This window comes from Poecilia mexicana, unplaced genomic scaffold (genome assembly GCF_051168715.1).
Source record: "Poecilia mexicana isolate PSO_F unplaced genomic scaffold, ASM5116871v1 scaffold_10, whole genome shotgun sequence".
Taxonomy (NCBI): Eukaryota; Metazoa; Chordata; class Actinopteri; order Cyprinodontiformes; family Poeciliidae; genus Poecilia; species Poecilia mexicana.
In genome coordinates, this window is record NW_028263379.1 from 13,934,949 (window position 1) to 13,960,600 (window position 25,652).

The 25,652-nt window shown below is 37.2% G+C and overlaps 1 protein-coding gene across 4 annotated transcripts in view; it reads right to left on the bottom strand.

Moving 5' to 3' along the window:
• The window catches only part of enox2 (ecto-NOX disulfide-thiol exchanger 2), a 201,685-nt gene that overhangs the window by 143,533 nt on the left and 32,500 nt on the right, over nt 1-25,652 (bottom strand). Inside the window, exons 2-3 of one of the 4 annotated variants that reach the window (XM_088009442.1) lie at nt 18,896-18,949; nt 14,853-14,942 (exon numbers count right to left, since the gene is read on the bottom strand). The exons of 1 other annotated variant lie outside the window; for it this stretch is intronic. In XM_088009442.1, coding sequence (XP_087865568.1) covers nt 14,853-14,886 — 34 coding nt within the window. In that variant the 5' untranslated portion in view covers nt 14,887-14,942; nt 18,896-18,949. Of the gene's footprint in view, nt 1-2,245; nt 2,736-14,852; nt 14,943-18,895; nt 18,950-25,652 lie in introns of those variants that run through there. 2 more of the 4 variants (XM_088009441.1, XM_088009443.1) reach the window with 2 other exon arrangements.

Below are 25,652 nucleotides of genomic sequence, written 5' to 3' on the forward strand. Positions count from 1 at the left end.
TCTCTGTGTATTATAAAGTATTGCTCTGCATAAAATCTAAATTTGTTCTGCAGCACCACCTTCCTATGCCAAAGCAGAGCTGAAAAATTTAAGCTTCTGCTCAAGCGCTGCATGTAAAACCTTAAAATCTCATCTCGCTGACAGATCTAAGCTAAGAGCTTCCCTCCTCTCACCGCATTAAAGGCAATCTAAAGATGCTGCGCCAGTTGATCAGAGGGAACTGCAGCCGTGCGGAGGTAAATTGCTGTCACTAGGCCTGATGGACCTTTTCCCTCCCAGTGGTCACGGGGAGGCACTCAACCTCCGTTCACTCAATTTGATTCGAAGCGCGTTTGCGCCTCTGGATGGGAGGAAACCAAGCTCCGTCTGCGTACGATTAGCAACACGTATGAGGGGAAAAATGAAAACCATCCAAACAGAGAGCAAGAAAACTCACAAGCAGGCATGAAACAATATTAGATGTTCACACTATGATAACCTTGAGTTAAAATACCACATTTTCACTGGTTAACCTACAAAAAACAGCATAGCAGGCAGATATTATGCTCTGCTTTCACTTAAAACAACAGAGCAACAGTTATCTGTTGCAGATATAATATACCATAATATGTGGTACATTTATAAGGATATTATACTTAATCACTTTTTGCTTTGATTTTAATACAAAAGCATCTTTCAAGAACTTAAATCACAGAATACTATGCCTTTTTATATTTTTGAAGTGAGTAGTCAGGCTAGCTGCTCTAGTTGCCAGTTTTCAATCTTCTCTTTAACAGACTTTCCAGTTGCTTGTCTTAATAAAAGTGATAAGAGGCACTTCTTTTGTTTCCATGTAATGACTAAGAAAATCTTTCTAAAGATCTAAATTCAACTTTTTCATTAGAATATACAGATTTCTTTCAGCCAAAGGAAATAGAGCGGAGCAACTGCCAGGCACTTTCCCCTGCATCTCATTAAAAGGATTTCCTGGACTAACCTTGGTAGTGCTACACCACAAGTCTCAAGCCCTTAAGATCAGCATCCAAGTTCGATCCAAAACTCTCCAATTAATCAAGCTGCTTGGGTTGTAAAAATACCTTGACATTCAGCATAAAATACCTCAAGTGCAAAAATGATTGAAAGGACTTAATGCAAACACTTACGCGAGTGTTTCATTTATATTTTTACTGCAGGTGGTTTGAGTTGATCGTTGCTTTTGGCTGAGAAATGAGAAGTAAATTTCTAAATGCTCAAAAGGATGAGAATATATAAGGGCTAATTAGTGATGCAGTAAAAGAAGTGGGAAATTATAGCCGTGAGAGTTTTCTTTGACAAGGCTTTGCTTTTATGAGCTTAAGGAAGGCAGTGATTACACTGCGAGCACACAAAACAACAGCCAAATAAATAAACAACATAGGAATAAAGAAAAGCGGTGGGACATCTGAGTTAAATTTACCATGACCATAAACAGAGCAAGCTGCAGAACAGAGTGCCAGAATAAAGCAGAGTAAGCAGGTTAATGGCAGAGTTCAAAAACATCATCCTCGCTTAATTAGATCCTGGGAGTCCAGAGAAAATGACCCATTTTTTTTAAAAAGGGAGCTACTTATGGAGCTGTGGTGATTCAGGAATAAATGACACAGAAATCCCACAACAAAACCAACCAAAGTCCTTGTATTTATGAAGCAAAGAACTCCCTGTAAGATGGGCCTGTCTACTTTAATGTGCCTAACCGAGGTCGATCATGATGTACTAATGCAGCCTCTCAGAAACAGGATCCCCACGGGAGGTGAGAAATATGCAACATCTTACAGCAGAGATCAGGCGTCATTTCCTAAAACTTCCATTCAAAACCAGCAGCTGGAGACGGCTGAGATAATGCGAGTGGGGACATTTTCATGATTATCTACCATCCTAAATCAGATCATTCCACATCAAAAAGCCCCAAAGAGAAGAGAAATAACAGCGCAGCCACGCTGAGACCGAGAGGCTGCCCTGCTCTCTTGCATTGCGGTCTCAACAGCTGGAAAACGCCCGACCACTTCGGGCAAGTGAATCCTCTGGCTCGCAGTTATAACTTACACCAAAATAACAAAGATGCGCACATAAATGTCCCGAAACGCTGCGGTGAGAGGCGTGCAGTGACACACGCTGTAGCCTGCAGCAGTGTGACAATAACACTCCCCCGTTATCAACACAGCACGGGAAGAGGACACCGAAGGAAAACAGCCAGCGAGAGTAGGATGAAACTTGGAAAATAATGTACCCGTGTACTGCAAGAGGAACATTTTCCACGGAAGGCGAGGTGCGAGTCCTTATCGGTCCTGTGTTGTAGGACGAACTGTTGGAGGTTTAAAAAAAAAAAAAAAAAAAAAAAAAAAATCCTTGAATGGAGCCGGGTCTGGTTTCTCCGTCAGTCCGCTCCGCTGTGCTCCGCTCGGCAGACTGGACTGCAATGAGAGCAGCCAGTCGAAGCGGGACCCTTTTTGACTACGGCAGGCGAAGCCCGCCCTCTGGACGTGCCCGGTTCGCCGGATGTAGCCGAACAGTTCGCTTGGTGCGCGCGAACAGCGATCAGGCGACACTGTTCCGTTGTTCCAGCTGGTGCCGACAAACGCTTTGCACCTACTCTATCCCACCTTGCGGTAATGAGGCGAGGCGCGTTTGTGAGTTAGTGAAGAGCAAAGAAATAATGCTGCTTCCGAGGTTCCCCAGTCCTCCCCAGGCAAATCCAAGTCATTTAGCCCAGCCCCGACATGCTTTTCGGACAAATAAGAATTTTTGTCAAGTGGTGTTTGCATGAAATGGGACAAATAACTGTCGGTTATGTGTCCAAAACTTCTGGCAGCTCTTCTGTAAAAGGTGTCATTCAATAGTTTGCCAGTTGGAGGAGGAGAAGCATAGAAATCAACGTTTCAGTGTAAAATGCTGAACATGCAGACTGTGGTAAAATCCCTTTCCTCTCATTTCTGAACCATGATCTACACACTGATCTGTGTAAGCAAAAATAACAAAAAGCTTAATTTGAAAAGGCATTAAAATACCCTCTAAAAGATGTCAAGTCCTGGCTTGACAATAAGTAGTTCATCATTTAAATGTGATTTTAAACCAATTTGAAAAGTGAAAGTCAGATTTACCACGTTTTAATCTTATGGGGAAGACTGCTGACTTGACAGTTGTTCAGCAGAGAGTCACTGTTAGGTCATTGTTAAATAAGATGCTGGTTGCAGTCTTGTATCCAAGCAAATTAATAAAGTTTGGTGGAAAGAAAAAGTGTGGCTTTCACAAAGCATTCCTCACACAAATGAGCAAAGACAAGCTAAAGACAAGCTGCCTCGGGTCACGCAGAAATCACTAGTAGAGCTCCCATACAGCTCTGATTTTTCAAAAATAAAAATTGGAAAAGGCAGAAGCGCTGGACAACACGAAGGATTATGTTGCATTAATGTTAGTGTTTGGTGGAAGTCTAAAGTGCATGATGTTCTTTAAATGTTCTTTGGTGAAGATTATATATTTTTGTGGCATCAAAAAATATTCACTTAAATTACTTTTTTTATATTATAGCCCTCAATTCACCCAAAAAATTTTGATTAAAACTGGTTTGGGTCTTAAAAACCGAAATGGACAACACTATGTCATGAAACAAACAAACAAACAAAAAAAAAACATACTGTAGTTAGGTTCATAAATAAAAAAAATATCTTGCAAAAATCAAAAGAAATCCAGCAACATGGCAGGAAGGGAATTGTGCAGCTCCACAAGTCTGATTCATCCTTGGGTACAATTTTCAGCTGGTGCCGCCTTCATCTGGTCAAACAATTACGTACAAGTATAAACATGATGGAAATATGGAGCCATCGGCCCCATCAGGGAATAGACGGAGTCCAAAAGATGAATGTGTTTTTGGTGCAAAATGTGTGAAGCAAACCCAGAACAAAAAAGGCCTTGTGAGATGTTGACTTGTACTGGCAAGAGAGTGCATTTATATTCAGTGAAGCAAGTCCTCTTACTAACATGGGCTGAAAGACCACTCAGAGAAGAAGAAGCCATTTCATCACAAGCAATATAAAGGTCAGATGATGTTATTCTACAAATGCACTGAGTAAAAAATAATGACATTTATGTGATGAAACTAAATTTGAAATGTTCAAATAATAATTGCCGTCTTCATATTTGCAGAACAAAGGAAAAAGGTTCTAACTCTGAGAACACCAAATTAATTGTGGCAGCATCATGTCCCGTTGGAGTTTGCTGCATGAAGAACTGGTTCACTTTATAATATTGATGGTAATATTAAGAAAAAAAAAACATTATGTGGAAATATTGAAGCAAAATCTCAAGACTTTACTAAACATGGTAAAGCTTGGGCACAATGGACCTTCCAGATAAATAATAATTCTACCATCCAATTTTTTGCCAGTTCTGTCTGGAAAAATGGGTCAAACATCCAGTAAACTATTGTGAGAAGCTTGAGGACGGACTATTAGGCTGTTTTAATAAAATAAAAAGTTCTCATCTTCAGGTGAAATGGTGCAAATAGTAGCAAAATGTCAAATCAGCAGTGAAGAACTAGCTTGTAGTACCACACCTACTACATTCCAACATAAACATCGGTATGAGTGAATTAGAGTACCTGATAAGAAAGCTTACTCCAATGCATTAAGTCAGCAGTCCTGCCTCTTGTAATGATCTAATAATAATACCTACATTCAGCCATTTCTAATTTTACATCAAATGTGTTTCTTTGAGCATTAATATCTTCCTCACTCAAACATTTATGCTATGCTGTTTTCATACTGTGAACAACACATTAGATAAAAGCAAAATGAACAAGGCTTCATCAACGCTCAGTCAAAAGATTAATTAAACAAGAAAAACAGCAGAGCAAACGCTATTATGCTTCCATAATTAGGCACTAGCTGTGTACTGAGACATGCAAAATATCAATGGGAACATTATCTCGTGTATCAGCATGGCGGTCAGCTGGCTCCTTTATTCTTGCCTCAAAAACTGCTTGTGCAGAGACAATGACTTCTTAATATGAATAATTCATGAAATATTTAATGTCAACACAATGTCAGATGAGTTTACAACTCGCTCATTTTAGTCATTTTGACAACTAGTTCAACAATATTTAATTTAAAAAACAGTGCTGTTGTATTAAAACATTCTAAAAATCAAAACTACCTTGCATGATCAAGCTCTGGTCAGCTATATAACACCAGCACTTGTCTGCATTGGGAAAAGTCCTCTAAAGTGACCATTTCCATCTGCGAACACACAAGTTCAGACTTAAAATGACTTCATGCAACAATAACATGACACTACATAAACTGAAGCAGACCCAAAGGTAAATTAGCCACATTTAGAAACACCGAGTGAGTTTTAATGCAAATTGCCAAAAATGTGAAAGAGAAAATGTGAATTAATGTACATCAACACGAACAGATGGTGGTTGTAATTCTTCAGTTGGCTGCTTGAAAGCACTGCAGAGGAAGAGCGCAATTTAAAACGCATTAAATCTGAAAAGGAGGTAGCAGACTCCAGCTTATTTCACCTACTTGTGATGTTTTACATTTCTTGTATTTTAGAGTCTTTCACAGAAAACTGCACTTTTTTTGCAGTTTATTTTATTGATGCACCTTTCAAAGATGATGCAAATTGTGTAGTTGTTTTAGAATCTGAAGGAAGTTTAATCAGAATGCATTTCTTCTATTCCGATTAAACCCACCTGGCATTTTGTCAGCTGCAGTCTTTAAGAGGTAAAGTGATTACTGGATCAACTTATGCATCTATGACTAGTTTCTTCAAAGACTGAAGAAAAGCCTAAAGGTTTTTGCAAAGCCATTTTATCATTCTTTGACAGGAAAGCAATCTATTGAAATGTATCTACAAAGACTCATAAGTAAACTTGTGGTGGAACGTTTCACAAAATCCACAATCTGGTTAGCTCCGGGATTAGGAGTCATGGTTTTGTTTATTTTTTCCTAAAAAAAAGAAGAAAAAAAAAAATCTAACTACAGAAATGCCATAATAAGCAATCTATAATTAAAAAAAATGTTTAGACATCAGTTATTTTCAAAGACTGACTGACTTGAAGATGATTCCTTTGAGTTTAATCAAAAAGATTTAGAAGAGTTTAAAATCTTCCTCAAAATCATATAGTCATTCTATTTACATTTTGCACCCCATCCTTCCTGTGTTGCATTCATTTTTTGACATAATAGTTAATGGTTAAAAATAAAGCTAATGAAAACATGAGATTTAAGATTACAATTCTTTATCAGTTCAATAATAATAATAAAAAAAAACATGTACATGTCAGCTTAAAGAAGACTATGTTTAATACCTGGAGAAAGGTTGTTATTTTTAATCTGGTAATTTATTTGTGTTTTTGTTTTATAATTTCCTTGATGTTTCTCTTCTCACAATGTTTTGGAATTACAGTGGGACACTTAATTATAAGTTTATGTCATTATGACTTTAATAATCTGATGGTCATGTTATGTCTTTATTCTAAGTGCTTATGAACCTCTCTGGGCTTCACACTCAAGGTTAGATATTGCTTTCTGCAGCTGCTCAGGAGCCAGACTGCCTCCAGTGTTTAGGATTTTTTTTGTCCTCCACATAAAACTGATGTGTGGCTGTTGACAGAACCCACACAGACTCTGAGCTTCAGTTGGAGCTTTAATTTGACCTGTTTATGAGTTTTTGATCATGATCTCATATCGTCCACATGGTATAAGATAAAGCTGACAGTGATTTTCACCTAACAATTGATTTATTTTTTTTCCACAACATAGTGTTGGTAAATTATCAGCAGGAGCAAATATCATATTTATATTCTTTGCAACAGAATTTAGCTGTGAGGCATCCTGACACTGTAGTTATGGTTTTGCACTCCATCTGAATTTTTCAGTCTCACAATGTCGTTTAAAATTTGTGGGATTGTTAAGTTGTTTTTTGGAACATGACTCTCTCTTTCCTTTGCTCCCAGTAAATAACCTCTGGCGTCCCTGTAGACGATGCAGCACTATAGGTACATGCACTCCAGTATGGAGAGCCAGAGGCGTCAAAAACAAGTGACTTTTCATGTCACTTATCTTCAAACAAGACGGGAAAATGTTAAAATTTTAAATCTTTGTTTAAATTTCATGAATATTTGGCCTTTTCAGTCACTCTTCCTCCCTCCGTTCTCACTGGTTCCTGAGCCGCTGTGGGAAGCACTGAGGATGGTTTCCAGTATTCATAGAAATTACAACTTTGTTCTTTGCTGATACTCATTTAAGCTTTTAAGCGAAAAACTCTTTTTGGAAGTATGGCTTAACATGTTATGGCTGCTGTTGGTGGAACTGTTGCCTTGCACCAAAGATATCCTGGGTTCAAAACTCGGCCTGTGGTTGTTAGCATGTTCTCCCTGTGCTTCTCGAACCGTTTTCTCTCACAGTTCGAAAACATGACTGTTAGATCAGCTGCTCTCTCTAAAAGTGTGTGTGCATTGTTGCTTCTCCTGTTTGTCTCTGTGTTGCCATGTGATGGACTGGTGGCCTCTTTTTTTTTGCCATCTGGGCCTCTGGTTGGTTCTGTTATTATTTCTTTATTTTGACTAGGATCAGAGCTTAGGTAGACAGTCATGTCTATCTACCTCGGTGTGTATTTGTGCCATATTTTTATATTATCACACGATGGATTGATTGAAGAATGCTTCATGAGATTTCCATTAGACTGATTAGGATATGCAGTGTATGCAGTTCAAGATTTAGCTTGAATATGAAAAATATCACAATAAAATACACTGCTGCCTGTCAGCCACCCTGTCTTGGAACAATTTAACAAGAATCTCAACTACAGGCGGCAGATAAAAAAAAAAGGAAAGAAAACAATCTTTTTCCCCTGACTTAATTTGTTATTGCACCCACCATTGTTCAGAAATCTTGCCAGCTTTTACACAAATCCTGAAGCTCAAAATCAAACTTGATAGTTTCCAGAAGACTAACGGAGGCGAAGCTGCAGCATTTAGAGGCAGGCAACCCAGTACCATAATATCTATTATGGAGAATATGTTCCATGCTGGATATTTGGAAACACCTCAGAAAGTTTATGCTAAAATATGGGCACCTATGTCAAGGCTTTGAAAAATATTGGATGATTAACTAACAGCTTCACAAGCTAAAATAGGTCATGAAAAATAGCATACGGAACATAACGTACAGAAAGTTTGGACAATTTGTACAACAAGGCATCAGAAGACACGGTTTCCTATCAACCACGGCTTTTAAATGTTTCATTTAGTATTCAGGATAGGGGAAAAAACAACGCAACCAACTCAAATCAGACTGTCTTGTTGCTCTTTTTTCAAATACCCAAAAATGTTTGTCAGAAAATAAAGTGAATGTTTTCCAGGCAAATTCAATTACCCCTGTCAGCCCGTCATAATGAGTAACAGCCAGTGCATGCTCTCATTCAATTTTGGTGTCCGTGGGGAACGATGTTTGTCTGATGTCTTGATTTTTTATGTTATTTTATTATTATTATTTTCACAACAATGTTATTTCCGTGGCCAGCTTTGTATAGCAAAACATTCAAATGAAACGCTACTAATTTCAGTCTCTGTTCTGCGAAAGATGAAAGCAGCCTTGGCTTGCTTTTACAGTCAGAAGAGCGAGTGCTTTCGGTGACATCCGAGTGTCGTTGAGTCCAATGAAAACCTGGATATTAAACATCCGATGTGTTTATCATGACTCCAATCAGCCCAGTCTTATTAGTTTCATGTAATAAAGCGGAAACACAGAAATCCCATTTAAACTAAATCTTCAGTGCAACACATTTAGTTAGTTAAAAGGAAGATCATATATAATCAATAATTCAAATTTAATTAGTGCATATTAAATTAAAGCTGCATCTAATCAACAATAGCAGTAAAAGTTTAACAAGGGCTTGGGGAGGCAAAGCCTTTCTCTGTCTTATCAAGCCTTCCTAACCTTCAATATTTGCCTCTTCACTACATATTCATGTCTATTTCTCTCTGGGGATGTTCACAATGTTTGCTGACTTTTTGGAGTTACTTCCCAAATCCCATAGTAATGTGTTTTTCCCTCTTTAAGAGTGCAATATTGGGCATGGACCAGTATGAAATTATGACAGCATGACAACCTGTGTAAAAACTGGTTTATACAGCAATTAAAAAAATAAATGGTCAACAAGATTTGATTAGGACTGAAGGCAACTTTTATTCCTAGTGTTGCTAAAGTAGAATACTGGTCATTACAGTTTGATATAAATTCATTGTTTTGTTGCTGAGGTGTGTACCAACTGAAAGTAATTGGGTTTTTTATTGATAAAGGTTGAAATATGTTGATAATTAATGTTAATTAATTAAATGTTTTGTAATATATTTCAAATATGGCTTCAAGTATTAAGAGTCTATAGAGGTAGAATTGTACTAATTAATATCCTGAGCACTCAAACTAGCCTTTACAATAGATTGTATGCTGTAAAGTTATTTTGTCAACTTGTGAGGCTTTGACTGTAGGCAGTGATGGATGTATGGCAACAAATAAAAAATAAAAAATAGCATTGGGCCTGTCACGATAACTTTTTGTTGCACGATAAATTGTCCCAGTAATTAATGAAATAATCAATAATATTGTCGTTTTAAGACCACTTTCAAGTAATATGGAATAAAAATGGATGAAAAGGTTGAAAAGAACCTTTATCACTGAAATGGAAGATATTTTAAACATCCAAAACAAAACACGACAACCAAAGACAATATACAAAACAGAAATAAAAAACACTCACAACAAAACCTATAACCTATAAAATGGATGATGATGTATCTGTAAAAAAATACCTTTTAAAAATATCAGAATGAAAATGATCCAACTAATTTTAATTTTTTGACCATTGCTTTTATTGTTGTCACAATAAATAAAACAAAAACATGTTGAAAAAGATTAAAGTCCATTCTCCATAACCATCAATGTTATGTGTTACTGGAAATAGTTCCAAACAGTCAAAGTTTTATTTTTTTGCTCTGTGAGGGAAAAGCGTTGGCACTTTCTATCACCCAGTAGACAGGCAGGTGGCAGACAGGGAGTGTTGTTTTTCAGTGACAGGAACAGCTGGGGAAACCTTTGCAATCAAAATCCGTAAATATATTTCATAAAAGCAAGATCAAATTCTGGGAAAAGAGTGAAACTAATGAGCTCGTGTTGAAGAGCACAAATTAGCATCCTCGTCTAAACAAAATCTAATTTTAATCAAAGGCAATTTTCGCAGTTTTTAAATCGAAATTTAAAAAAAATCTTGGTACTGATAACTAATCCATACATTATGTGTATTTCCTCTCCAAAATTACAAGATTCAGGTGGAAATGTTTATAAGGAACGCCTGCACAGCAGCTTAAAGAGTTTGTGTTTGCTGTGGTTCCATTTAGAGATTAATAAATAACGAGTTCATAATAAATGTCATTTACTTCACTGCACAGAATGAACCAAGAGTCAATGCAGAAATCCCCCAGGTCAGGGGAGACGTCTCTGTCTTAGACGGTTCTCATAAGTTTGTCTTTGACCTTCTCTTTCTCATTCCTTCACTTTCTAATTACAAACCTCCAGCTTTTCCTTCCGTCTTTTCTCATCTCACAACCCTGCAGCCTGACTGACGGCTAGCAGGTGATGATCCAGACAAGAAAGGTAGTGGTGACTCTCCAGGTGGATTTCATAGTATAACATAGCTGTTTTCCTGGGAGGATAAGTGTAATGAGTTTCCAATAAGTAATCAACTAAGTTTAGTCAAAATGTTTTGAGAGGGAAACCTTTATTTGCCTCCATGTTCATTATAATAGCGGAGGAGAAAACTACTGCAGGTGTCCTGGTGACAGCAGAATCTGTTCCGAGAACAGGATTAGGCTAAAGCCGAAGAGAGGCCAGGATTTCCTCTGGAGAAATTCCCCTCTGCATGAATATTGATGGAAATGGGTCTCACACGGCGTGCAAAACAAGCGTTAACCCCTCTGCACTGTTGAAATGTTGTTAGCAGTGCCCTACCGTCCCACAGGGCTAGACAATCACTCATTCTGAAAACTACATCCACAAAATAGTTTCAAGTAAATGAAATTAAACATTTAGCTTGTTAGTTTGACACACTACATTTAAATGAGGCAAAAAAAAATTTCCCATGAGAGCAAACTCGGTTTATGGGGGAAAGTTTTCACTAAGACGTTTTTGCTGAAGAGCAACTAACGGTTCTGAAACCCAACAACAGGCAATTTAGTCACATATTCTGCAGCCACTTAGAGTGGAGAGTTTAGAGCATGGGTCAAAGGTCAGGGACTAGTGACAGAATCTGACCGCAACCTCCAAGGAAAAGAAGCATTAACTGTTTGGGAAACTAAGCCACTCTAGTCAAAAAAATTAAGTGCCTTGGACAAGCATGAATTTACAAGTAAGCTGGGCCTAAATTAAAAATGTAAAATTTGTTTATTTTCTCTCAATCTTTTTTTATATATACCAAATTTATTTTATTTCTTCCTTTTCTCTTTTTACAGCCTGACATTTCAGATAGCAATAGTTGATATCTTAAAAATGATTATATGATTATTGGATTAACAGCAGCCATGTTGCAGCTTCTTCCTCGCTGTCGGATGTGTGTATTCTGGATCTCATCCTAGGTGCAGGAAAAGAGCCCAGATCTATCACTATCACTTTGGAAAATATCAAGATGTGCATCTCTTTAAATTTACCCCCTCAATCTTCTGTCACTTTTTGTCAAAAGTGACTTTATGATCTCAGAAAACTGGAGATGATCGTCAAGGAAAATAACTTTTTTTTTCTTGCAAATTTATAACTTTTTGACATCAGAGAATATTCAAGTTCTTTGTAGAATTCAATTCAAGCTTTATTAAAGACGCGGAGTCCTGGTTCATAGGAGAGATTTAAAAAAATAGAAAAGGAAAAAAATTGCAATCATAATAGTAGTAGAGGCAAATAAGTGAAATTAATCAAGGAATTTTGATGGAAATTTCTGTGGTCGACTTATTTTTTCTTTTGTCTCTACAGGACTAAAGAAAACTTTGTAGAACAAAGGAAAAAAAAACAATGTAATCACTGCTCACAACCGTTTACTTTAAATCAAATATGCTGCTGAGAGCGTTACAATAGCTGGTGAAGTCTAAAACTATTTCAAATTAAATATGATACTTGATCAAACGTGCGCATCCAACAAGCAGAATCTATTGGAACTTTTTTTTTTTATTTAAAAGATCAACTCTTAACATCTTTCCACAGACAGAAGACATAATCCAGACTGAGCTTATACTAATGCTGCCTTAATTTTTAAAACTTGATGTTGTATTTTATGCAACACAACATGCAGGGTTTAAATGGTGCACCTAACCTTCGGAAACAACTTGTTCAAAAAAGAAGTTGTGTGAAAATACAAATGACACGTAAATACTTCCAGTGGGTCATTTTTAAGCTTTGTTTGATTGCTTGTGGTGTTACTTGTGCTGCACAAGGGTAAAAACACACAGAAAAGACAAAGAAAAGGATTGTGAACTTGAACAAAAAAGAGAGACATAATAGTAGACGCTCATGGATTTTGAGAACATCGTTACTTTCTGCTACGGCAAACAGGGAAAGATTTATATGCCTACCAGACGTCGTTCTTTTGTCACATTTAAACCTGGCGAAACCCGATTTCACAGCAAAATCACTGGAGCTTTTTTTTTTTTTAATTAACAAAGAGACAAAGCTTGATTTCATTGGCTCCCTTCCCGACTTTTTACACACAGTTCTATTGTGAGACGCTCCTGAACAGATGAGGCCAAATAATTAAACTGACTGAAGTACGACTCGCTAGCGTAAGAGTGCAAAAATTGAGAGGATGTAAACGAGAGAGCCAAGCAGGCATGCTGGAGGGAAGGAGAAAGGCCGAGTATCAGACACAGCATTCATTATGACCTGACTGACCTGCATATTGCACTGTGTGAGAGTAATGGGGGAGGACACACTCATCGGCCAAAGCTTAGTATAAAAAAAACAACATCTTTTTATCCCCTTTCTGCTTCTTTCCTCCAAAGTAATCTGTCACTTTCTACTTTCACACAATGCACTGCAGGATCCCATTGTTTCCAAAATTACAATAACAGATACTTAGTGAAATATAGTAATATCATGCCTAACGTCACACACAACGAATAACAGGGCTGTGTAAAAGCTAATTATGCGTTTAATGGAAATCATTATCTTTTCTCCTGTGTTGAGCACTCGTTGTGTTAGGCTATGGCAGGAAAAAAGCCGATATAGTCCTGAATCACATTTACCGCTCATATGGAGGCATTATAATGAGGTGACTGAGCCGGGAGCAGGCTGAGGTGTCGGGAGCCAGAGACAGCGGCGCTCTGGACCTTATGTGAACATGCTACCAAAAATAAAATTACGACATAGATTGTTGAGTATTTCTATGAAAGAAATGTATTTAAGCAGTTAAGGACCACCTTTATTGAAACCTGATGAAACACCAGTGATTGTACATTCAAGTTCGAGATGACATTTTGAATTGCTGTGTTTATTTGTTGAGTATAGAAAAAATGATTTCTGCAAATACCAAAGCCGCTTCTGTTCTCAGAATGGAATTTTCACTATTTTATTCTCTTTGGATGAAAAAACATGTTTGTGTTGTGAAAATATCTCTTGCTGCATTCTTGAGATGTTGTCTCTTATGAAATGCCTCAATTTCTGTCAAAGAAATGTAAAAATCAGCAGTGGGTCACCTAACCAGAATGTGAAGGCACAGAGCAGAAGCCCGGGCTGTTGCCAAACTTTTGCATTATCCTGCTATTAATTTTTTCCAAAACCAGTTCTGATTTGGGTTTGGGATCATTTTCCTGCAGGAACATCCAACAATGTTTAACTTTCAACCATATTTGATTAGAAGTAATTTACAGAAGAGGATGAGGGCAACTAAAAACTAAGGAATTCTGACTCTTCAAAAAAATAAAAAAATAAGTCAGATACTTTTTTCCAGTGGCTCTAAGTGACTTTGTTCTCAGAATTATGAAATCAATCTCAGAATTCAGACTTCCTTTTCAGTCATGATTCCTTTTTTCACTAGCCCTAATCCTCTTCTGTATAAAGAAGACCTTACTTGTAATCCTGCTTTAGTCTTCTTACTAAACTACTGACAGAACAATGCCACCACATGGTGTTACCACCACTATTTTTGCAGATGAACTGGTATCTTTGTTCCTGTGCAAACTGTGACATTTTTGTTTCTATACTTTCAAATAAATGCCTTCTTACGCTTGGTTTTAGGTCGGAGGGGGTTAAAACTTGGACTAGTGGGTGTTACAGCCGCCCAATGTTCCAAAAACAAATCCCAACACTAGTTTTAGAATAGATACAGAAGGCTAATGGCACCAACTTTAACCGCATTGAAACTTTGTGATTATGCCTAATAGCTGGGTCTCTGCATGAAGCCATCAGAAATGCAGTAATTCTGCCCAGAACAATAGTCTGACATCTAGTCAGAATAATTATCAGAAATTAGAAGCCTCTTGATTGATTAAGGAACATTTTTCAATTCTAATGCTAGGGAGTGGGAGGCGGAGGGGTATACTGAAAAGTAAAATGTGTAGAAAGAAAAAAACATAGTTAGAGGGGAAGATTTGTAACCGATTAGCAAGGTACAATTATCCAAGATGGATAGGATAAAATACCTGTAGAAGATTGTTTCACTTGTTCCATGCTTAGAAGAAAGATCAGACATGTTAATTCACTGAGTTGAAATTTCAGCATTTAAAAGCACTGCAGGAGGTCTTGAATACAATAATGTGTGCAGAAGTTAAAAAAATGGCAGGAAAGGCATCTTACCTGTGACTCGACCTGATCTGTAGTCTTTATACATCCTACAGATGCAGCATTGCGCACTGTGATCTCAGCTTTTCTGGCCTTGTAGCAAATCTGTTTTGGGAAGCAAAACCAAGCAGAACAAATTCCTGATTAGCCAACATTTGTTCACAAATCTCAACAGCAGAGTCTCCTATGCCACAACTCCGCCACACGACTCATCCATTCGGCACTCGTTCAAGGACACTGAGTGAGATGAGCTTTAAGAAGGGACTAGAATAAAAGAAGGCTTTGTCTTGAACAGAGACACAAGACAAACACGGGAGACTGTAATTCACCCGCTTCTCTAAAAGGCACGACCTCCCTGCTTTGTGGAGCAGAAGCTCGCTGGAGCCAGAGAGGGCTCCGAGGCTCGGGTGGGTCCCATTGACTGCACTATTAGCACTCAGGCTGGGAGGATCAGCGAAGAAATACAAAACGCTGCCAGATGGGTGCACAGAGAATTTTGTAATGCATTTCACTCCACCAAGAGACACCCTCAGGGAGCAGTGATGACCACAGTAATTGGCTTTCTCCAGCTATGATAATCTGCATCAGTCATGCCTTGCCAACACACTCTTAGACCACTGAGAAGGTCACTGTGATCCCCAAACCTCAATCCGCACAGCTGACAGCAGCCTCTGAATTCTGAGAGGAGGACATTACTGAACCATTCTCATGAATTTTACCTTTAGTTCAAGGACCTGCATATGGCAAGACATTTTTCATCTACTTTTTAATATCTTTGCTTGTGACTGAGCTGACTTCAGTCTGTGAGATATTTCAAAAAACATGGTTAAGACTAAAGACTTCAAGGCCAGTATTAGAAAATGGGACTGAGCACTGGATAATTTAAGCACTCTGTGAAGTGTCTACAGAGGATTTCATTTAAAGAAATCATGGCTGAGCATATCTTTTGGTCCCAATTTCTATGAAAGAGAGAAAACAAGTCGAGGTCATAAATTGTTAATAACAATCTAGAGGTTGAAGTTGTTTGCGTTGCCATTATGCCTTTGTTTTGGTAGATAATTAGCCATGTTTGCATATTTGAACCAGCGATCGTCAGGGTTGCGTGACTCTGCCACTGTTTTCTGAGTTGGGAATACAAAGAAATGTATAAATAAATAAAAAGGAAAGTATGCTTAGCACAAAACACAAACAGGCCAGAAAGAAATACTTGGGTTTCTTGGTCAGAAAAAAATAACTGTTTTGCCACAATAATGTAGCCTCTGTTCGATGTAAAGAAAGGAGAAGAAGATTTCCACCTCAAGAACACCGTTCCCATAATCAGGCATGGTGGTGGGGTCATCAAGGTGCTTTGTGGTTAAAATGTAAATGGCAAGATTCTGAACATCATCATCAGGCTTAACGTTTCAGCTTGGACATTACACAAAACTGTGAAGAACACATGGTTGGCCGACAAATATATTAACATATTAGAGTGTCCCACCAAATGCCAAGACTTCAAGTCAATAGAAAATATAAAGATTACGGGTGATGGCACGGAGGTTTTCCAACCTCGAAGACTTTGGAGGCCATCACAACACAGCAGTTTTAACCAACCATTAAAAAAGCAAAAAAAGATTTTAAAAAAGGGAACATAGACAACTAAGGACAACAGAAACAACAATAAGGAGGAGATATTAGTAATTTCTTTGTAGGGTTACACCGTTTAAGTACAACTAAAATATTGACATAGTTGGCCGAGACCCAGAGATCTCCAGTAAAGAAAATAAAAATATGCTTTGTCACTATGCTGCTTGTGTAAATAAACAGTTCTACTTACAACCTTGTGTAATGCTGCCATTGCAGCCAATGATGGTGGTTTAATAAAAAGCAACCAAATGGCCAAAAGCACAAGCAAACCATTGTAAGCACTGGCAACAATCAGAAGACAAACTAAAGCACACTTTCCCATCTGTGAAGGCTGGAAATGTGGCTGCGATGACACAATTTGGATGACATGAGAATGAAATTTGTGGAGAATAATGACAGTTATTTTAATTTGGGAAACAGATTTTTGCTTAATGGGAGGAGTGCAAAGAAAATCTGATTTCAAACTCTTTTGTGTGCACAAAAAACAAATGGCAATAATCATCCTCTAGGCACCCACTCCCCACCATTATATTTATTACCAGCATTTTTCATTTTCACTCACTCACTTGAAGAATACTTCTCTGCAGTTCAGAAGAAGCTTTAGCTGCAAACATGATCAAATCTGTTCACTAATGATTATGAACAAAACAGCTGGGAAGTTTCACAAAGACTTGTGTTATTAGTCCAACAATGTAAATCAGACGAATAAGGGTTAGCATTAGAAATAGACTACCAATGGGAACAACTGCCTGTATAAATGTTTATGCCATTAATAGAAGGAGAGACATTTCAAAGAGGAAAATCAACATGTTCTTTGTTGTAGAAATGCATTAAATTTCACAAATAAAGTAGATGCAAGAAGAATTGTTGAATATGCATGACCAAAGATTTTAGTTGTCAACATGATCTCATCTGGTGTGGCTACTTATCCAGAACATATGATCTTTTGCATGATAAATGATTAAGGAAATATATCCAAGACCGGGATGAAAAGGATTACTAGAATGAACTGACCACTAAAGTGATGGGGAGCGAGAGAAACCCTCACAAAAGTCTCAAAGGGTTAATATATCTTTCGTCTCCATCGCACAGAATTGGCAACCTGGGATGGAAGAAACTAAACTGTCCTCTGAAACAATTTGCTGCCTCTGAGTTATCAGAGTGACATCACAAGAACTAATCGGTATCTCACAAGTAGTTCACTGATACCTTTAATTTCCTGTTGCCATCCCTCAGCCTAGGGGCTTTTTCTTTCTTTTTTTTTTTTTTTTTTTCTTTTTGCAGATCATAGGAAACAAAATGGGGAGATTAGGATACTACTTTTGACAAATTGTACAAATTTGTCAAGTAACTACATGTGTACAGAAATGAATTTACCTTAAGGCATTATGCCGAGGTATTTATCAGGAGAAACTTACAGACACCACCAAACCCTGCGCTTATCATGGTGCAGGGTTTGTGCATCCTCAGGATCTCAGAAGCTATATTTTTCTGGCCCTGTTTGTCTTTAGTAGAGTCTTGAGGGTACAGGCTATAAATGATTTATTATCTATCTACATGACTATAAGTCCAAGGAAGTAAGTAGTCTTTTCAGGGATAACGGGGCCTTACCACGGAGACTGGACAAGATAATTGTCATTTCCTCATGCACTGTGACCAAACTGCATTGGAGCATCAAATTGTACCTGTGTTACAAGTAACAACCTGTGTTAGGTACATGAAAGGACCAGTTCATAGTTCATTTATTAGCAGTTTAACTTAAGGCACAAAACCAGCTGACTTAAGGAAGATGTAACAACACAAGAAGTTCAGATAGGTGGGGTCTTCATAGAAAAATTATGTGTATATGGGATTCCGATTAAGATGGTTTTTATTCAAGAAAAACTTTATGATAAAACTGAGACAAACATCTTATAAATTATTATAAAATACAAAAGAAGCGCAACTTCTAATCAAAATTCAAAAATCCTTTGAAAATCTTTATTAGTTTTACAGCAATCAAACCCCACTGACAATTAAAGACCAGTTTGCTTATTCCTTCAGGTGTTTTGACAATTTATTATTGTTCATGAGCTCCAACTATTTGACGCTGGATGGCCTCTTTGCCATCTCCATAATCTTTAGCTCCTCCCACAGACTCTTGGATTCAAGTTTCGATTCTTGTTGGTAAATTAAAATATTACTTTAAATCTAAATATGCCAAGCATATGAATAATTTTGGCTTAACTGTATATCAAATCCAGGATTCCACACAAAGAATTTGAGTCCTGAAGCAACAACTTTGTTTCTTGCACAAGAAGCAGGAATGCAATTCTCATCTGTCAATTCAATCCACCTAACTGGCTCTGGAACTATTTTTGTAGAGAGCGACTGGACTTTTTCACACTCTGATGAAGCCTTTAGTTTGAGGCAAGAAGTAAGGGAGGGCTTACCTATTGTGCTCTTGTCTCATTAAGGAGAAGATGGAGGTTTCCCAGGTGGTCGCCCTATAGTAAGAGATAGGACTCTGGATGAATGTGTGTCAGTTAGAGATTCAGATTAAGCAGCCCTCTATGAGTATGAGGGTGGATTGTTTGCACTCAAATTTTCAAATGAAGGATTTTATCCATGAAGGCAATAACAGTGTTAACAAATGAAATGCCCTGCGCATTTTGACCAAGAATGGCGTTAGGAACTGGCATTTTGTCATTCATGTGTCCATCCATCACCTGCACAATCCTTGTATTGGCGTACAAGGTTGCTATGTCCAGTAAATCAATGAGTGGGTCAACTGACCAACCATGACCTGTTAGAAACAATACTTACTTTTTCAACCAAAAAAGATTCACATTTTTCAATCAAAAAAAAAGGTTAATTTTTGAGCCAAAACTACTACTACAACTACTTGGTATTAAATTAACAATTGTTGCTACGACCCGGCTCGTTGAGCCGTAACAAAACCAAGGAGACACGGACTTCAACGATAAATACGCTCTTTATTGAGCATCAAATTTAAAATAAAACAAGAAAACAGCAGCAAATAAGCAGGCCCTAGCGGATCCTGGGTGCTGCCCCTTCCGGTGCGCCTTGGGACAAAAAGTAATTAGTAAAATGACGGATCCACGTAAAGTGGAGGGGGACATCCTTCTCAGTTGTGCAAAACGGTCTGCTCAGAACCCTGTGTCCTTCACTTTCCCTTCATATTTTTTTTTGCATTATCACTCAGATTTACGTGGGCTAGCCTCTTGTCTGTTAAAATCTGTGCAGTTAAAACTCCTTGGTCTTGACCTGGAAAGTCCAGGACTAGGAAAAAAACAGCACAAGACCAGTTTCAAGCCCCCCATCCACAGTCTTTAATGGATATTTTCTGCTTTCGGATATGCATTTCTATTTGAACATACAGGCAGACATCAGTTGTGTAACTCACAGTCAACATGCATTCAAGAAAGTAGCCTTTACAGCAATGTTAATCCTACTGATACGTCCGCTTAAAAAAGCTGCGATAAGCGAAATGATGAAACAATAGAGCCTAGTGAGGTTTTCCAGTAGAGTTATGACCAAGGCCTTTTTCTGCTCAGTATCAGGGACGCTGATTAAAGGCAGAACTGCAATCTTTTCCTACTGGCTGCCATACTGCTTTAATATGGACAAAGGTTTTATGCATAGATAGTTTTAATATCTGCAATACAAGCTATTTGTAAAGCGTTTGTGACAGAGCTTAATCTTAGGCTGCGCATTTAAATATGCCTCTGCAGTTTAAGCACCTGGCTAGAGTTGAAAAACATCTGAAAAGAAAATTATTTTTCTGGATGAACAAAAAATTGCAAGTGTTATAAAACCCATTTTAATCAAAAGTACAAAAAAATATTCTACCTTCATAGAGTGAAATTTTCTACAACCTGAGAGCCGTTTCATATGATAGTACAGTTGACTTCACTTAAAGTTGTAATGTTTGGTTGATATCATTGATTAGCCACACTGCATACTGAGTTTAGTGCTTTTTGAAGAGGATCAGTAGATTTAACACATCAAAGCACATCAGTCAGACTTTAATGTATAGGAAACAGACAAGAGGCTAGCCCACGTAAATCTGAGTGATAATGCAAAGAATATGAAGGGAAAGTGAAGGACACGGGGTTCTGAGCAGACCGTTTTGCACAACTGAGAAGGATGTGGACCAAAAGGTTTTTTAATAGCAACACCATCAGGGTAAGAACAAATATTCAAGGCAACAAAAACACACTGATTTTATTCACATTAATATACTTCTAAGTATCAGATTACGACTTAGTAAGGAAAAAAATATCATAGAAGGGGGGAAAAATCTTGATTTAGACATTTGTGCAGTTAAAACTCATTAATTGGTTATGAAGTCCTGCAGGCTATACAGTTAGGTTGAGGTAAAACCTCTGCACGTTGTACCGCACAGAAACAACATTACATGTCTGTACCTGGGACACTATATTTAACTTATTGCAACACCAGCGAGCTAAATCAGCCTATTTAAATCATTTACTGCTTAAAACCGTACAGTATCCTTAGAAAAAGGCAGGCAAATATGCTCCCACGCCACTACAAACACATTATCACGTGGCACAATATGTTCGTTAATGAGCCTCTGCTGACATGTTGGAGAAATGACAATCTGTCAAACCTTCCTACACACAGGGAAACAACATACTGAAGAGAGGGCGGCACCACTGCGCATCAATATGTGAGGATATTATGTAGAAGTAATTAAACCCAATTTTTAAAAAAATCATTGCACAGAAGCACATTACTCGTTTTCGGTCATTAAGCATTCATCTGTGGCCGCTGGTTGCACTTCCTCAAGATCCTGTTAGTGCTCTCTTTGTCATAAATGCTCAAATTATTAAATGCCAACTAGAGCCTGATGATGTTCTCTCCATTCAACTTTGGCCGACTAAAACAACAACAAAAAAAAAGCGTCCATGAATTATTTGTGTACCATTCCAAGCTTCAGACTGGCCACTTGTACAATTGTGTTAACATTATACACTCTATAGTAGAGCTAATTTCACAACTGACAATGTTAGAAATAAGGAGTTAGAAAACTTGAGCGATACAAAAACAGCCAGAGGGGAAAGACAGGGCAACAAGAGGGCAGAAAGAGCGAAGAAGACAGTTTTCTGGCAAATAATGATCAAAGAGAAATAGCTGGTTACAAGTGGGATTCATCCCTCCCATCACTTAGACATGTCTCACACTGAAAACCCTGATGCTGTGCAAGAAAACAATTTTCCACAATGTTAACAGACATAGCCAGAGGAGCAACACAGTCCCAATTTTTATCATCCAGAGAAAGGAAAAAAGAAAAAATTATGTGCAGAACAACTAGGATGAGAGTGCCTGAAATGAAACAATCGTTCTACGGTACCGTGGTTTCATAAATAAAACCATTAACAATTTAAAGGGACTGTTTTTAATTGGCAAATATAAGCTTGTGAGAGTGAGAATATTAGTTAACCTTAATTTTTTATATTTCATAAGAGTATGCTTATTAAAAACTTTAATCAGAACCAGTTAATGGAAATACAGTATTGTGTAATTTGAGTCTTTAGAAATCACTGTTGTACTGCAGAGTTCAGTGATAAAAAATGCAAAATCTCATGTAAATTTCATTATAACAGAAAATCTAAACAACCAAGAGAAATGAACTGATGTCCAATACTTAAACATGGATATGAATAGGCCTGTCCCAATAATCAATAAATCAATTAATTGCATGGTAATTTAAACAAAGTCAATAATTTGAATTGGCATGATTTATTGTTTATCTCTTTTTTTCTCTCTTTCTACCAAAAGCTGGATGATCTGGTGCTTTGGTTTCAACTAGCCCTTTTTAGAAGGACAATTTTGTTTAGAAAGACTTCAAAATTAATTGTGTTATGTTGTTTATTTATTTTGGATATTTAAAAAGTATTTCAGTGTTAAATGTTCATTAAAATTTAAAGTTTACTGATCTTTTAGAATGTGTTCTTGCATTATTATTTTGCCATTGCCGTTATATTACTTAAAAATGGTCTCAAAACAACAATATTATCGTTTGTCGCATTAACTTCTGGAACAACTTATCGTTAAGCAAAATTTGTTATTGGGACAGATATGAATTGGTTTGATATGAAGGGGATATGAAGGGGGAGCTGGATGAACTGACTAACATGTTTAAGCATGCAAGGTACAGTGCATGGTTTGATTTCTTTTACAAAACTGTTCTTATTGTAGAATTAGGGATATATAATGATAGGATATTTCAATAAATGTCTAACAGTGTGTGTTAATTGCAAAATGTGATACTTCTAAATTTGAGATTGGCTTGAAGAAATGTCCAAATTTTAAAAATTCCAAGCCTACAGAGTGAGTAAGATAAGTACAGACAGCTACTTGTTGACATTTGGTAAGTCTGAAAAGGATGCTACCATTTCATCAACTGACTGGACTTACTGATGTACTTTCCAGAAAGGGTCAGAGCAGACTCTTTCTGCAAAAATGGAGCGACCCTTCAGTGACAGAATATGGCATCCAATGTGGACAAAAGAATGCTGAAGTAGGTCCTTCCTCCTAGCAGATGTTAGACTTCATAACCATCAGTGCTATTAACAAACTCAGCGTTTACTTTCTTGCTGTTATTTGCAAACTTTTTACATTTCTTCTAAATGGGCTTCTGTTTTATATGTACAAATATGCATGTACATTTTGTTCATTATTTTTAAATTATCCTACTCAGTGGCGCTCTTCTTTGAATAAGAGTGTCATTTTTAGTAACTGCAAAGTATTTTTTCTTGTGCTGTAAATTTGTAACTTTAGCATGAATATGCATTATTCTGTTTACCTTTCACTTTACTGCAGGCACACCTACATTCCCACACAAAGATATATTTCTATTTTCTTCTTTTATATTCAAATGTCCTGAAAAGTGAATTTTATATAACATAAAACTGGCCAGTGTTGCAAGTTACTGATTCAGTAATGAAAACTTTTTCTGGCTGGTAGCAAACAAAACATTGATGCAATGCCACATTCTAGTGGAAAGGCCACAAGGGAAGTAATTCAGGTCCTAACAGCTTTCTCACTGATAGGAAAAGGAATAAAGACCCACTGCTGTGTTATTGCCACTTTTTCCTAATATATTGGATATGTCTTGTCACCTATTATAGTTTGTAAGTGTAAGAAATTGTTGAAACGGATTACAGCCTGACTGTGTCTCTATTATTATTTTTTTTCCAATACGATTTTTCCTCTCTTCCAAATCGAGTGAAGTCTGCATTTCCTACAGCAAGCAGTAAAGGACTTGCAAGGATGGCAATAGCAGCTTTTCCAGTGATTTGGGTATGCTTACTTACTTCTGAGTTAATGGCTCATTTACCTTCAGCAGCTACAATAAGAACCAGGCAAACACGTTAGGTAGAGCACAAACTGAATCTCGTTGAAATCCCAGTACACTCCACTCTAAGGGTGGCTCACTTCTGGTTCAACTAAAAAGCATATTTAGTATATTAAACCTGCAAAAATTACAATGATTAAAAAAATAAATAAATAAAAATGGGTTTAGAATTATTGGATGTTCCTCATCAAACTGTCTTCGTTCTCATATATATATATATATATATATATATATATATATATATATATATATATATATATATATATATATATATATATATATATATATACACTGCTCAAAAAAATAAAGGGAACATTTCACTTTAATTTTGTGTGTGGCTCCAAATCCAGGCCTCCATTGGTCAATAAATTTGATTTCCATTGATGATTTTTCTGTGATTTTGTTGTCAGCACATTCAACTTTGTACAGAATAAAGTATTCAATGAGAATATTTCATTCATTCAGATCTAGGATGTGTTATTTAAGTGTTCCCTTTATTTTTTTGAGCAGTGTATATACACACATATATATATATAATTGTTTATTTGAATGACTGATAACAGACATCTAAGCTCTCTAAAACTGTCTTTTTACCCAGCTTACTGGTTGGCAGCCGCTACAAAGACACCATCGATTTGGCCTAACTGTGACCTTCTCACCTCACCACACCGATCTTGTTTCATGTAAACGTTGCAAGAAAGGCCTTTATTTTTGTCTTCAACAATCCAAGGTTACATTACAGGCTAAACTTTTCGTAAAAGACATAAAACATGGTTCTCCAGAGATTAAAAAAATGCAGTTTTTCTATTTGATTCGATGTTGCTTTGTAAACATGATGAATGCATTCTATGCATGTCACTCCCAGATATCATAGAAGACTTTAGTTTAAAGATCAAAGCATTGCCAAGTCTGGTTATCAGTGCTTTTCAGTGCTCTGGTTGCACTGGGGCAACTAACTTTTTTTTCTTAGGTAAAACAAGAACCAAAGTTAGGTAAACCCTGGTATTTGATGGCATCACTTTAAACATTGCAGCCCATTAATAATCTAGTAAACATAAAGTTATTTAATTGAGAGGAGATTAGAGGAATTGTAAAGGCAAGTAACTTACTGAAAATGTGCTTACCTAGCTTCAAAGAATTGTAGTTTAAATGTAAAACTCCTTGAAATAAAATAAACAAATGGAATGATGAGATGAAAGAAAACCAAATTATAAGAGCAAATGTTTTAAGTGCTTTTCATCTCACAAAAATACCAAACTGAACATTTCACTATGTCCAAGCAATTTTTTCTAAGAATTATTTCAGATTTGAACTTAATGAAGGGAAGTTCTTCTTTTGCAGTACTGTAGGCATCGTTAAACTTGATCCCCATCTCTGACTCATTTGATGATCTGTCTGATGGTGCCTGCAGCGAAAGGCAGGGGAGAGTTTGGACACCTGGGTAGAGCATTTATCGCAGTATGCAATGTGTTTTACAGATGCATTGCATCACAAACACTGGGACAATCCCACACACAAAGAGTCGGACAGGAGCACATTTTGAGAACCCATTTAGAACCCATGCTTCACAAATTATTGTTTACATATGTACATACGCTCACATCAGTCTTACTGTATGTTCAAATTGGAAGCACAAGTGTATACCATAATTATCAGCAGCGCAATATGGAGGAACCAGACTGAAAAGGGAACTTTAGAACAAAGCTCACCCTCAGAAAAGAGAGAGCACATCCCATGCGAATGTGACGCACATAACCTGAGAGGTTGATTGCTCCGTGTCAGGGAACTGGTAATGATCGAGTTGA